The sequence below is a fragment of the Heliangelus exortis genome, chromosome 1, assembly GCF_036169615.1.
Source record: "Heliangelus exortis chromosome 1, bHelExo1.hap1, whole genome shotgun sequence".
Lineage (NCBI taxonomy): Eukaryota > Metazoa > Chordata > Aves > Apodiformes > Trochilidae > Heliangelus > Heliangelus exortis.
The window spans coordinates 180,433,485-180,448,355 of NC_092422.1; the positions used below are offsets into that span (position 1 = coordinate 180,433,485).

Consider the following 14,871-nt stretch of genomic DNA (forward strand, 5'->3'; position numbering starts at 1 on the left):
CTCACTTATAAAAGGATTTTCTTTATTTTTCATAATTTAGCTGAACCAACACAAAACTGGATACTGTAAAGCAACAAAAATTATGTCACATCTTTAGTTGTTCTGTGTTTACTAAATAAGGCTAGTACACTCCCTTTAAAATAAATCAAAACACAGAGTTGGTAGAGTGAGGGATCTGGCTCTTGAGGTCTACATGTACAGTAAATGTATTTACCATCATTTATTGCATGACATGTTAAACCTGACATTGGTAATTTGTAGTGCAGTCAGTCCATAACACTTTTCAAGTGGCTAGGCTTTAATCGCTACTTTGACACTGGTCAAAATCCTAAGATTATATAAGAATTTTGAAAATATTTATTTTACTTGAAGACAAAATTACCTATAGTTCATGTTTCCTGCAACCTCTGTGTTAAATAAGCCTCAGTATTAGAGCAGGCTTTCAAAAGATTTCTTTAATCAACTTCTCATTTTTTTTTACCTTTCATCTATGGTCACTTGAACAATCTCTATATATTTTTCTTTAGTAGAATAGAACTAGCATAACACTAAAAGTTAATTGGAGTATTAGGTAGTATACTTGAAACCATAAAACTTGCCAGGAAGAAATTAAGCTCCCTTTTTGATTGCAACATATCAATATGTACCAAACTTACATACTGAATGGTACAGTAAAAGGGAACAGGTTTTTGTTACTCTGTTTTTATCATAAGTTCCCCCTCATCTATGCTGTCTTTGCTAATTTTTCACTAACCAATAATGCTGAAAAAGTGGGCTTTTTGACAATGAGGTAAAACACTGAATACTGGATCAAGGAACGGGCTTCAAACTGACCTTTACACAAAAGCAGGGAGGGAGGGAGGGAGGGAGGGAGGGAGGGAGGGAGGGAGGGAGGGAGGGAGGGAGGGAGAGAGGAAGGAAGGAAGGAAGGAAGGAAGGAAGGAAGGAAGGAAGGAAGGAAGGAAGGAAGGAAGGAAGGAAGGAAGGAAGGAAGGAAGGAAGGAAGGAAGGAAGGAAGGAAGGAAGGAAGGAAGGAAGGAAGGAAGGAAGGAAGGAAGGAAGGAAGGAAGGAAGGAAGGAAGGAAGGAAGGAAGGAAGGAAGGAAGGAAGGAAGGAAGGAAGGAAGGAAGGAAGGAAGGAAGGAAGGAAGGAAGGAAGGAAGGAAGGAAGGAAGGAAGGAAGGAAGGAAGGAAGGAAGGAAGGAAGGAAGGAAGGAAGGAAGGAAGGAAGGAAGGAAGGAAGGAAGGAAGGAAGGAAAACCAAACTTACTATGAAGTGCAATAAGTAAAATATTTTACACTCTATTTTTATCAGTACATAAAGACAAAAAATAAAAATAAAATAAAAATAAAAAATGCCTTCCAACAGTGCAATGGTTGAATGCATTTATGTAATATAAACAACATTATTCTTTGCTTTTTCTACACAGTCCTCTCTGGTCATGCTTTACATCCAGAATGTCCTAATGGAAGAAAGCAAAGGACACCAGTCACTTCAGAGACAACTGAAGTAATAAAACACAACTTAACTCTGAACCACTTGTCTGACAGTCAGAGTTATCACGTTAATTGTTAAATAGGATTTCTACAAATATACAACATATAAAAACTGTTAAATATATAACTTTAGGCTTTTCAAAATACATTTAATGATCTCTTTCAAACAAGTGTTACTTTTGTTTTCTCTTTAATTTGCTTTCTGGTGCTAAATGGTGTATCAGATGAGACATAGGCCACAGATGACCAAACATGCTCTTTTGCAAATACTGTATTATCCAACTTTAACTATCAAAAATGGAACCGTAGAAGAGGCATGTTTAACTGGTTAAAACTGAAAATGATTTTAGTACGAGAAAGTCAATCTAAGTACAGAGCAATAAAGGTGCCATGTAGACAGTTTGTGTTCTTTTTGTCCAAGTTTTTTAAACAGGTTGTTCTCTGTCAATGCTCCATTATGTTCTCTTGAACGTGGCATTTCAAGAGCAGGTCTCTGAGTTAGTTTTTACTGCAGCTTCCCAGAAAGACTTCTGCTGTACAACAACATCTCAGCTTTGTGAAGGCTGGAATCATGTCTTTGTGGAGACTTCCTACAATTTAATGTTATAACTGTTAACAGTAAGATTGTGTCCACTTTAAAATAGATTTTGCTCTTTGGTCTATTGTATATACTGAAAGTATACGAAAATAAAAGCAATTCAGACAGTTTAGGGCACAAGAAGAGTTTCTCTTTTGCACCTCAGTGTCCTCCCATAGGCAAAACAGTCTTCTCTAAGGCTGATTGGGATGATACTCTTCATTGTAGCAGACTCTTCAGATTAAAACATGTAGGTAACAGCAAGTCCAGCAGTGGTGTGTAACGCAGATGAAACGTTAACCATGAACTTTTTTGTATTGCTAATGCCCAAGCATATCTCTTTTTCTATATTCCTTAGTCCAGTGATCCTTAGTATGGTAGAACAAACTTTAGCTCATAATGTAGAGGAATTATGCTGTCATTCATGAGATACAGAGAAACAGACAGTTGAGTTGATGACATATAACGGATGATGATCCACAGCAGTGAAACTTGACTAAGTTAAGTAGCCCACACAGAGCCTAAACCACTCCTATGAGGATTCTGTGTTGCTGCATTTGTCAGGAGACCTGTAAATCAATAAGAATAAATGAGTCAGTGTCTGGTTATCTTCACTGTCCACTATTTTAAAATTTACTGTACTGAGATTTTACAAGGAGATTGCTAATGAACTAGAAAATATTTATTTTTCACAGCAAGCATCTTCCCTGAGAAACAGCATGTGAACAAACCTGTAATTCTATTTATTATTTAAAATTAGCACTCTAATAATTATTTCTAATAAAGTCATGCATATAAATGGCAATTTACGTCAATGCCATCTAATTTCTACCATGCTCCATGCGAGTTTTTTTTCATAAAAAATGTCACATAATGTTCTTTTACTTGCATTAGTTACATACAACAATATCTAATATAGACGGTGATTAAGATTACTATTAATTTTTCTGTATAGGATGTGATGACAAATGAACGTGAAAGCTATAACAATTTATCAAAAACATAAAGATCTTTATACTGAGGCTTTTCTGCCTGAAGTTTCTGACAAGTACTAGAGTGCACCTAATTTAATCAATACTGCCCTCTAGCGATGCTATTACAAGTGCAAATTGATGTAAATAATATTTATTATTAGTCAATTTAATCATCAAATAGTTTTAGTTACACTGCAGAAAAAAAACCAAACCAAACCAAACCAAAACAAAACAACAAAAAAGCAAGAGAATGAAAATGGGCAAAAAGCTGACCAATAAATCTGTTCAAAAGAAAACAGAATGGATGCAGTGGTTTAAAGAGAAATGAAATCAAAGTTCACAATATTAAAGAAAAAAAGAGTACTGAAAACAGCACAAACACAAATGGGAAAGTAATGACTGACTTATACAATAAGGAGCCAGCTACTCATGCTTACCTAACAAATCAGTTTAGAGATGTTTTTAAAATTACATAGATACTGTACAAGACAAGATGTGTTGAAGTGTATTAAGCAAGCATGATTGTTACAAAATGCTGTTTGACTTTTTTCAGTGCTATTTCCTGCTTTGGCGTTGTTCTGTCTCTCCAAATAATCAGAACTGTTATTACTTATGGAAATACCATGCATAGCATAACTCCAGAAAATGCTTAGTAGTGAATGAGAAACAGCAAAATAAATGAGAAAATCCAATTCACTTGTTTCAAGCCATGTATTAAATTTAGAGTTTTTAACCTAACCCTCAGAGCAGTAAATGTAAGAAATACCTGCCCCCAAATCAATTTAGTGACAGCTTGAAACATATGGATCACTCTATATGTATGTAGAAATATAGACAGACAGATTGGTAGGTAGTTAAGTAGGTAGGTAGATAGATAGAGCGATAGGTTAGTAAATAGATGACAGATAGATAGATGATAGATAGACAGATAGATAGATAGATGAATATTTTCCTTATAAGGCATAAAGTGTATGTCAGATTTCTGCTGTTATCCTCTCACCTTTTCCAGGAAAAAACACCCCAGAAATCTTGAAAAGAGCCTTTCCTTTTCGGACTAGTGATCAGATCTCCAAACCACATGGCCTCAGACAGGCTGAAGGCAAAAAACCTGGTTGATTATTGTGTTATATTCCCCTTTTGAAATATACATTCAGCAAGAAAAAAATAATTTAAAGTTTTGCTTCTATTAATTGTTCTATTTCCACTTTATACTCTTTCTTTGGGTTTCTGCCATGCCCCCTATTTTTTCTTCATATTACCAAAGAACACATCTTTTAAGGCAGCAATACTTTCTAGGCAGCGAGACACAAAGCAAAAGATATATATAGTTTATTAGGTCTCAAAGTAAACTACTGTTGGGGTAAGAGTTAGGATGACTTAGTTCCATCTTTCCTGAATTATTCTGGAATGGCCCAAAGCTCATAGCAACAGTGTAAACTGCTGATGGACTGTGGGTTCAGTGTTTTCATAGCCTGCTTCTCTATTATATATTTTCCCAAGATGGAGAGAAAAATCAGTTACAACCACACTCATTTGCAGATACCTGCTGCTTTGTCATTTTATGGATATAAAAGCTTCCTTCCTGACTTCCACTCCCTGTCTCCATGTTGCTCGTCCCTGCTGCGTGAATATGGTAACAACTTTTTAAACAAAGGAGAGGAGAAGGGAGACAATTATGCATTTCAAAAACGCTGAGGCAGGGCAGATAGCAGGCTTAAAATAAAATGATGGCAGGAAGAGGAACTGATTAGAGAACAGGAGGCCTTTGGACAATGACAGGAGAAAACAGAATGAGAGAGCAGCAAAAAAGGCATAGGTTAGCCAGGGGAGTTTAAATATAATTTACTAATGAAAGCATGAAAAAGAAGTAAGGTAGGTAATAGGTACAACATATAAAAAGTAGAAGACAGGAGAGAGCATGAAGTATCCAGAGAAGAGGTAGACAATGCACATGTACCCTCCCACCTCCTGTTTTTAGTCCATCCATTCCTCATTACAGGTAAATTATTCACTCCACAGAAAACCAAGCAGATGAAGCAAGAGAAAAGAGGGATTCTCAAAATGACCATAGAAAGGACTTGTTGATTATTTATGCTAATAGTTAAAATCATGAAAGGTACCACATCCCTGATAAGCAAGTTTAAATGAAAATAGTGCTCTTGATGACTGCTTGGCACCCATTTCTAGAATATTAATTAGGTCAATAAATTGCAATGACATCTGTAAATTTAATAGCTAAACAAAACAAACTGTTTTAGTGCTTGGGAAAGATGTGTTGCATTATTTTGTTCCTTTTCTCTCTTCACTTAGGAAATTCTCAGCAGCAACAAATGAAGGAGAGCCTGAGTACCAGTTATGTAGTACAAGATTTTCTTTTCTATCTCTACAAAGAACTCATGTCAGTTCTCAGTACCACTGCACAAGTCTGCTTGTCACTGACTTCAGTAAACCCAGCATTTCTCTCCAGTGCTCCAGAAAACAGCTTCTGCTTCCTCCTGAAATAGTCAAATGTTCTGGCTGTAAGTCTGGAGAACTCTTGAACTTGTTCGACACTGAGATATTGAGTGGGCATCTAGTATCAGAGATAAAAAATGTTGCTGTACATTATTTGACTTCTTATACAATAAAAACCCAAGATCTTGTGTGCTGCACAGAATTCTGCTCAAGAGGAAAAATAATTTTCTGCACTAAATATTAATATATAATTAAAAGCATGAGAAACCATACATTTCATGTTACTATATATATCTTATTATAGTTTTTGGGTGGCTCGAATATGACTTGAGAGTGTTTTGGCTTATTAGAGCAATTATAACACAGTCCACTCCATTTGTCTTACTCTGGAAGGAATAGATTAAGGGACTGTCTATCTCCAACTGTGCCCTAATGGCACGTAAAATAATTTGTTGGTTCATTCCTTCAGTCAAAGCAAAGGAAACAAGATATACAAGTCACCTTGAGAAGATGGGAATATGTGGTGCTTTGCTGATTTACACAGGCTTTCTATCAAAATAAAATCTCCCCAAAACCTCTATCTTTTGTAAGATATCTAGGATTGAATTTAATGACAAAATGTTTGAATTTCTCATCACAAACCAGAAAATTGAGCCAGGCTTACTGTAACTGGCAAATATTTACAGAGTCAGGACTGAGTTTCAAGCTTGTCAGGCCTGACCTTTTATTTTAAATGGAATCCACATAAATACCAACAATACCGTGTCAAGCCTGCTAAGGATTTAACAGTTTCGTCTGGTTTACACTCTATATTTTGAGAATAAAAACCAAAGTCAGAGTGAACTAAAGTTATTATTTTTCCTACAGTAGCCAGGTACTTTTTACATGACTGCCTGTTAAACTTACATTGGTACTCTGTGATGACAGCTCTGAACTATCTATCATGGTTCCAGCATTTATTTCTGAAATTTTTCTGGATGCCTACAAACTAATTTCTCATATTAATGAGGTTTCAGTGTTGCCTAACAACTGAACTAGTTATGTATTTTACACTTTCAGCTGCAGTCTTACAAAAAACTCTGTCAGGACGGTGTATAGCACCCACCAGTGTAAATTACTTTTGGTTTGGCTTTTTTTTTTTTTTTTTTTTTTTTTTTCTTATTGTACTGTTACTGCTAAAAGTCACAACACTTTCCACAAAGATAATTCTCAAAGACTGTCTGGGCCAGTCTCTGTCTCACAAGTAAACTCGTAATGGAAACAGTTACAAAAATATACACCAACTGACTGCAAGTCAGATTAACAGCATGTCTTTCCTCTCTGCTCCTTCAGCTGTCCGTTCCAGATCCCTGAATAACTAAGCATGTATAATGCAGAAAGAAAGATACAAAAGATACCTCATGTTACACAGAAAGAAATATGCAAATTTCTGGTCATGATCCGAGCAATGACCTGTTGCACTTATGAGAACTCCCACAGTCCCCACTGCAAATTTATTGTATTTTGCTCCCTTCCTCTTCCTTTCTCCATGTTGTTCATATATGCAAATTAGTCTGTATAGTCTTCAGAAAGAGACACGTTAATATAACCTCAAAGTGTCTGTGGCTATTAGGACTACGAAAGAGAAAAATGGAAGCTACAGTACTTAGTAATAGTGTATTCTGTCTTGCTGAGCTAACCACAGGAAGGACATCTTCCAAGTTCAAAATGCAGTACATGCAGAACTAGGAATAATAAGACTGAATCAAATCTAGAGTCTGTGCTTGTTTGTGAACATTTAGAAAAAGCAGCCTAGCTTATTAGGCAGCCTACATACAGGTATGCTTTCTGTGTCCCACATCAACAAAGTAGCATTCATGAGTTACAGATAGCAGAATCCAATTATTAGCCACCTTCTAAGAAAACATGTCCTTTCTTTAATGCCCACTGTTTGGGCTTTTTTACTTCTACTATTCAAGTCAGATACAGGAAAAAGTACTTATTCTAGCTCTGAGACTCTCTTCAAATTAGGTATCTGCTGGAGAGATCTCAACTGGACATCAGAATAAAATTCTTCTTTATGCTAAGAGTCAGATATTGGAATAATCTTCCTGGAGAAGTGGTGTATTCCCCAACAGTGTATACTTTAAAGACTCAGCTTGAGAAGGTGCTTGGCTATTGCATCTAAACCATCTCCATACCTAGAAAGGTTGGACCAGATGATCATTCCAACCTGGCACTGTGTGATTCTATAATTCATATACAATAATGCAAGCTTCCTTTGCAGCATATGAACACATGCCAAGGAAAAGCAGTGGAGGTGGCAGAAGAGGTGGCAGCAAGAGTTTCTGCTCAGAACCTTAAAATTCATTAAAAGCCCTTGAGCATCTGCAGTCATGGCAGATTTTCGGCTGGAGGGCCATTTGGAGCTATTGTGGATAACAAATCCAGGCAGGTCTCATTCTGTTCCCCACTAAAGTCTAAAGCCAGTTCTTTGAAGCAATGTGGATGGAAAGGTGGAATGAGGAAGAGGATCACACATCTTGCAAGGCACACTAATGCAAAACGGTGAGTTTTCATCTCACGTGAAAACCAGACAAAAAATAACTCTAGGTAAAGGCCTTGAGCAAGTAACCCAATTGCATTAATTTTTTCTCTTCTAAAATGCACCTACATGAAGCTTAATAGCAGGTAAAAATAAGAAAGATTTGTAACTGGCATGGAATCATAAACTTGAAACACTACTACTTCTCTACTGCCTTTTACTCTTTAAATAAAAGATACTATAATGTTAGTATGACTGAAAGCCATGGGCTTTCCTCAGGGTACATAAAAAACAACCTGGATTTACAATTCCTGAGACTTTTCTCTAAGATAGGAGACAGGTTCAGTTTATAACTCTACTGGATCTAAGAATCCACATTTAAATGTACTGAATTAATGTATACTGAATTCTGAGTATATTGAAAGCATGCTGTTTATAGTCTGGAGAAAAGCAGACTGAGGGAAGACCTTATGGCTCTCTACAACTACCTGAAAAGAGGCTGCAGGTAGGCAGGGGTTGGTCTCTCTTCCCTAGTAACAAGCAACAGGACAAGACAAAATGCTCTTAACTTGCACCAGAGGAGGTTTAGGTTAGATATTAGATTAAACTTCTACACTGAAAGGGTAATTAAACACCGGAACAGATTGCCCAGGGAGGTGGTTGTATCACCATCCCTGAAGGTGTTTAAAAGACATGTAGATGTAGTGCTTGGGAATGTGGTTTAAGCACTGGGCCCAGTACAGATAGGTTAATAGCTGGTAGAGTTAGGTTACAGTTGGACTCTTGAAAGGTCTTTTCTAACCAGAATGAATATGTAACTCTGTGTGATTAACAAATATAACAGACATAAGAAAGTCAGTAGCAGGGTAGGGGCATCCTCAGGGGGCATTTTCCAGGCAGCATTACCAAACTCCCTTATTCTGTAACAAAATATTAAGTCAAGGGAAAAAGCTACTTGAATTCTTGCAGTTTCAGTGCTTTATGCAGTAGAGAAATGGTTAGTATTTATTAAACAGAAAAGAACACATGTGAACATGATTCTTCACTAAGAGAGTGGTGAGGCACTGGCACAGGTTGCTCAGGAAAGTTATGGATGCCCTGTTCCTGGAAGTGTTCAAGGTAAGGTTGGATGGAGCTTTGAGCAACCTGGTGGGGGGTGTTCCTGGTCATGGCAGTGGGGTTGTAACAAGATGATCTTTAAGGTCCCTTCCAATGCAAATCATCCTGTGATTCTATGATGACCTAATTATATCAAACCTTCTTGAGAAAAATATGCTAGTAAAAATATTTTAAATGCAATGATCTTCCATGAAATCCTTGTATTCCACAATAGAAGAATATCTCATGGAGAGGGTGATGTGAACTTTATTTTAAATGTGTAAAAAGCATTCTTGCCTATAGTTAAAGTTTACTAGTCTATTTAATGGAAAACAAAACAAAACAACACAAAACACAAAAAAAACCCACAGCAGCTAGCACTGAAGTCCATGGACAAATCTAAACTATTCCTTTTTCTTTTCTAATTAGAGGAAAAAATTCTTCAGGGGCATCTGTCTTTGACATCTTATTGACAGGAAGATGGTCTGGAGCAAGGTTAGTCTCAAACTTTCAATAAACTTTGGTAGAGTGTTTTCCTAAGATTGACTGTGAAAATAGTTAAACTGATAATACACTGGAAATGCAACATGCTGTTAGACGGAATATTTAGAATATTTCATCAATTAAAAGAGATACTTCTGACTTATGAAGAAGAATGAGCTTTAAATAGGAATTTCAAGTGCTAGTGAAGGAACTGAATAGTCAGTGTTCAGCAGCAAGATACTGTGCATGCTTTATGTGTTCCATCTGAGATTTATTGCTTAAGAAAGCAGTCATGTTTCACATCATTCCAGGAAGCAATGTAGCACAGCAGATGACTTTTAACAAGCAATCTTTATAAATATGCTGTGTACAGGAAATAAATCTCTGTTTTTAAAATTACTCTGCTTAGCCTTTGTCTATTACTTGAAGAGAAGCAGTAAGTGGGCAACTGGGAGTGGGAGTCGAGGAGGAATATATATATAAATATATATATAGGTCAGGCAAAAAGAATGCAGGAAGGTTTTTATTCTCTCATAGCTCTTTTTGAGGGGCTATGAGAGCAAGAATATACATAGCATTCTACTGAGAATTAACATACAGGCATCCACTGCAAGCAAGTGTGGCTTTCAGCAAAGCTCACATGCATGTGGACACAGAAACAGAAGAAAGCCCACCAATGCTCATAGTCCTTACACCCACTGCAAAGCAGGGCACTTCTTCTAAAGATAGTTTTTTCTAAAACAGAATTGTTCTTAGACAGTTTTCTAATACGTACATTTAAAATAACACAATAATGCACGAATTAGTTCAGGTTTTTAAACCTACTCTACTCACTTTCAGTACAAAACCAAAAACTCCCAGACTAACATTGTTACATCCTTTTTAACAGATTTATGAGATTTAGATTCTAGCCTCAAAGAAACATTATAAAATGTGAAAAAAATCTCCCTGAAACATTTCACCACAGACACAGTGAGGCTCTTCAGGAAGCTGAAATGTATATTCCTGAAAATGTAAACATTCCTGTCTTGTGCCAGATTAAAACCAAGGTTTTTTTAGTGATCCTACAGTTCTTCATGCAACCATAAATATTTGGAAAGGATAGTGGAAAAGGTACTGACTTGGGTATTCTCTGAAAGATTTGGAGAGGTGAAGGGTATTTTACAACAGGGTAAGGAGTAGAAGATTTTGCATTCAGCAATGTATGTTGATCCTCTGTTTAATGACAACATATCCGTACACCTTTGCAGACTTTCACATCCTCTCGTACTTCCTTTCAGGAATCACTTTGTTTGATTTGGGATATATTCTTATAATCCAAACTAAAATATCCTTTTGTACATCTACGGTCATCCTCCAGTTTTAAGTTTTCCACAACAATAGCAAAGCTGGGAAGAAGGATGAGACAGGGAATTTAAGGATCACTGTCTCAAACTAACCAGTTATAACATTATTAATCCCTTAGTGGCAAAGCAGACACCTGAATGCATTATACTGTGCAGTGTTTTGATTAACAGTGAAAATATATTTGAACCTAAGACAAACTAGGGACTATGTCACTATGCAATATTTCAAAAAGGGAACCAGTGAGTCACTGTCGACTGGAGGCAGAGTGCTCTGTACACCGTGCAACATATTGGATCTAAATTTTTTTTGGCAAGACCAGAATTACTGTCCCAAGCCCATTTCTGTGATATTTGGCAAGTAGTGCTGGGGGGAATCAAGATTTCTGCAGTAAACTGAAAACAAACGACAGAACAGAAAAAATAAACTGGCAAATGTTAAGAAATCTTCTATCATTTACAATACATTCTACATAAGCTGAAGACAGAACTTTATAAAAGCATTTGCAGTACACTTTTTGGACAGCATGAGTGGAAGTAAATTGGATCTCCTCTTAACACACAAAGATATCAGTCTCCACGAATCTTATTAACTTATCAAGTTTCATGTGCCTCTCACAGAAGTGAGGTAAATCCCCTAGCTTGTAGTAACCTTTCTTAACCAGATTTCAGGGATTCCTATCCCAGTGTCTTTTCCATAACAGCCCTCCAACTCCCCATTATTACAATTTCCTTGGGTAAAATTCAGAGGCTATGAGACCTAAATGTAAGAACCTATATGTCATTAGGAGCAATCTCAATCAAGGACCACTAAACCTAGAGTTCAGTTCTGCCTAAACATGGACACTTAGTGCCTGTGTGACATCCTTGGGCATCTCCCCTCTTTCAAGAGGTTTGGTGTTACACATGTTCACTTCTGAACACATCTTATTCTTGGAGCATTTCGGCTACCCTGGACACATGACTTCAGGGAACAAAACTCTGCCCTTATTGTCTTTTCTCAAGCTGAAGAATCTCAAGCAGCTCTTAATTGTGACTCAGTGGGCCTCATTTAGTCATGAGTGACACACTAAACCCTAGTGTAATTCCACATGCATCATTGCCCAAACTATATTCTTGTGACTGAGCATTTCTTCTGGATTCAGTCCCTATACCTAAGAAGCAAAAAATCACAGTTTAGTTAACTAAGTGGGTCCATCTTTAAGAGAGAAATGTCATTGCAGTGATCACACAATCCTAGGAGTTCAGGAGGATGGGAGGATGGGATCAGAGATAAGCGTCTTATTACACTAAGCACATGTCATTACAAGTGCTATAAGAGCTGTCAGTTTGTTTCTTAGAAACATTTATCTGACCTTTGTTATCTTTCAAGCTTGTTTTCACATTATAAGAATGACAAACAGTAACATCAGACCCTGAGAACACTCCAAAATGACTGAGCTATTTAAAAGATACTTCTGTATTAAATCAGAGTAAAACAGTTTTCCATTCCTCACTTGTTCCAATCGTAGGTGTAGAATGGACCTTGCTGGTTCATAAAACAGTTACTAAGATTAAATTCAATGAACCTGAGAAGGAAATAAGCTTTAAGTGAAGACAGGGATCAAGATACAGTATTGACAATGTCATCAGGGAATCCAGTGCAGTGGATCACACAGTTCTGGTGCTGCTCATCGCAGTACCATTTCTGAGTTCATAATCTAATAATAAGACAAACTGACTCCAGGAATGAAATACATGAAGGTTTTTTTAAAATATAGTATTTTATACTTTAGGACTTTTTTCACTATGGTAAGATTTTTGCTGCTGAAGAATCACAGATTTATTTTTCTCATCATAGATTTTCTCAGATTTGAAAAAATGTACTAGAGAATTGAAAAGCTTCAGCTGTTGGCAGTATTAAGCCTTTGGTTCCTCTGATATGTCTGGATTTCTGAGGGGGAGGTTCTCAAGACAGAAGGAAGAGATATCACCATGTTTTAGCAGTTACAGGAAAGTACATCAAAGTTAAGGGGATAGGTCCTAAAATATTAACTATAATCCAGATGGCCTGTGTGGGTGAAACTTGAGAATGTTTTATGAGAAATCACACAAAGCTCAGATGCTATAGAAACAAGAGACAAAACAGAAAAAGAGGAAAATGTATTACTGACTGCCAGACATGCTAGGCAACATTTCATAAATATCAGATGGAAGAAGTAATGATCAATCTCTCCTTTGAGGCCATGAAATACATGCATACAGACCAGGACTAATACACCGATTAAATCACATGTTCTGAGTTTCTGCTGTTACATAGGAAATCTGTATTCTACTTAGCATTGGCTTAGGCTATGATTTTCTTGGAGCTGTTACTGTGTGAGGGTTAATTAAGAAGGAATATTTTGGGGGCTTGTGATATTGGCTCTTTATCACTAATTAAACAGAAATGGGAAAAAGAAACATATTTTAATTTTTTTTTAAAGTAGGAGAGGAGATCTGCTCTATGTAGGAGACAATGTGGGTGTGTTCCACAGATTCTGTGAGATTCATAGGAGCCACTGACAACATAGGCAGGAAAGTGCTACTGAAAAACAGCCTTACAATTTACAAGCATAAAATTTGCCCCAGCAGCCACATCTGTTTCTAAGGCTTGGCTGCATTTCTCCTCTGCAGATAATGATTAACTCTTTTCATAAAATGTTTTATCACTGCTAGACTCAAGAGGTGCAAGAACACACAAAAAAATTTAAATAATTTTGCTTAATTTAAATAATATATTTCAAAAAGTTAAACTTTTAAACTTAATATTTTTTTCATTTAGCATCCAAGGGATAGTACTGTGTAATAAATTATGCTGCTTTGAATATATATATATGATTAATTCTGACATTTATTATTTATATAATTATTATCACTTGCTAGTTAAAATTGACTGGGTTGTCTTATTTTCAGTGTCACACTGTTATGTTTGTGCTGCAGTAAGACAATGTAATACTTCTACCTGAAAAATAAAAGCTGGGCTCTTATAATTGCCCATATTTACCTTCAGGCAAAGCCTAATGTATAGTTTTGCTAGTCAAGTACAGTTTTTACGGAAAACCAGACATTTTGAGTTGGCAATACAGTTTTTTCAGTGCACACTGCAACTACGAAGACATATCTTAGTATTTAGGTGCCTCCAGTTGGAATACATAAGTCATAATAATAACCTCTGAGGAGCAAATGCTATTGTTTTTATCATTTAAATGAAATGAAACCTTACTTTTTGGAAGGACCTATGTCTCTCCATTGATGATGGAGAACACTAACACCAACTAGTTTCTGAAGCCACGTAACTGGTAAGGACCTAACAGAGAAATGAATCTGGATGTCACTAATTAATTAGTTTTTCATAATTAGAAAATATGATCCTTATTTGGTTTTGTTCACTTGTTTTTTGATCTGTGGGTTAGTTTGGGTTTTTGGGGTTTTTTGTTTGTTCGTTTGTTCGTTTTTTTGCAAACAACTGTAAGCTATGCAGCTTCTAAAGACAAGATGAGGTTTTCATCTTCTTAGAAAAAAATATTTCAAGCTAAGATAGTATTAGTAAAACAACTGTTTTTCTAATTAGTACATTTGATGCTTAGCTTCTTTTCATTACAGAAATGTCAGGGAACACTTTGATCAGATATTTAATCAGTGTTAGGTAGCATTTAGCCCTAATAAGATAATCACAAAATAAAATAGATACCTAAAATTTATTTGATCAATACATCCTATTATAATATGAGTAGAAATGGAACATACTTTAATTGCCACTTACTCACAAAAAAGAAGGCCATACGATTACTGAAAATGAGAAATATTTGTATAGAGTTAAAAAGTTTCTTTTGGAATCCAAAATTAAAGACAACAAAGTTCTTCAGTGTCAAAACAAAACAAAAATTCAAAATTTTAACAA

General features: G+C 36.1%; 1 protein-coding gene across 3 annotated transcripts in view; it reads right to left on the reverse strand.

Moving 5' to 3' along the window:
• Positions 1-1,368: 1,368 nt before the first annotated feature.
• The window catches only part of TAFA5 (TAFA chemokine like family member 5), a 402,285-nt gene continuing 388,782 nt past the window's right edge, over positions 1,369-14,871 (reverse strand). For 2 of the 3 annotated variants that reach the window (XR_011723949.1, XR_011723950.1), the window contains exons 4-5: positions 4,048-4,140; positions 1,369-2,642 (exon numbers count right to left, since the gene is read on the reverse strand). Coding sequence is in view for 1 of the 3 variants with exons in the window: in XM_071733832.1 (XP_071589933.1) it covers positions 2,634-2,642 (9 nt within the window). In the remaining 2 variants the exon portion in view is untranslated. The remainder of the gene's footprint in view (positions 2,643-4,047; positions 4,141-14,871) is intronic. The other variant, XM_071733832.1, reaches the window with a different exon arrangement.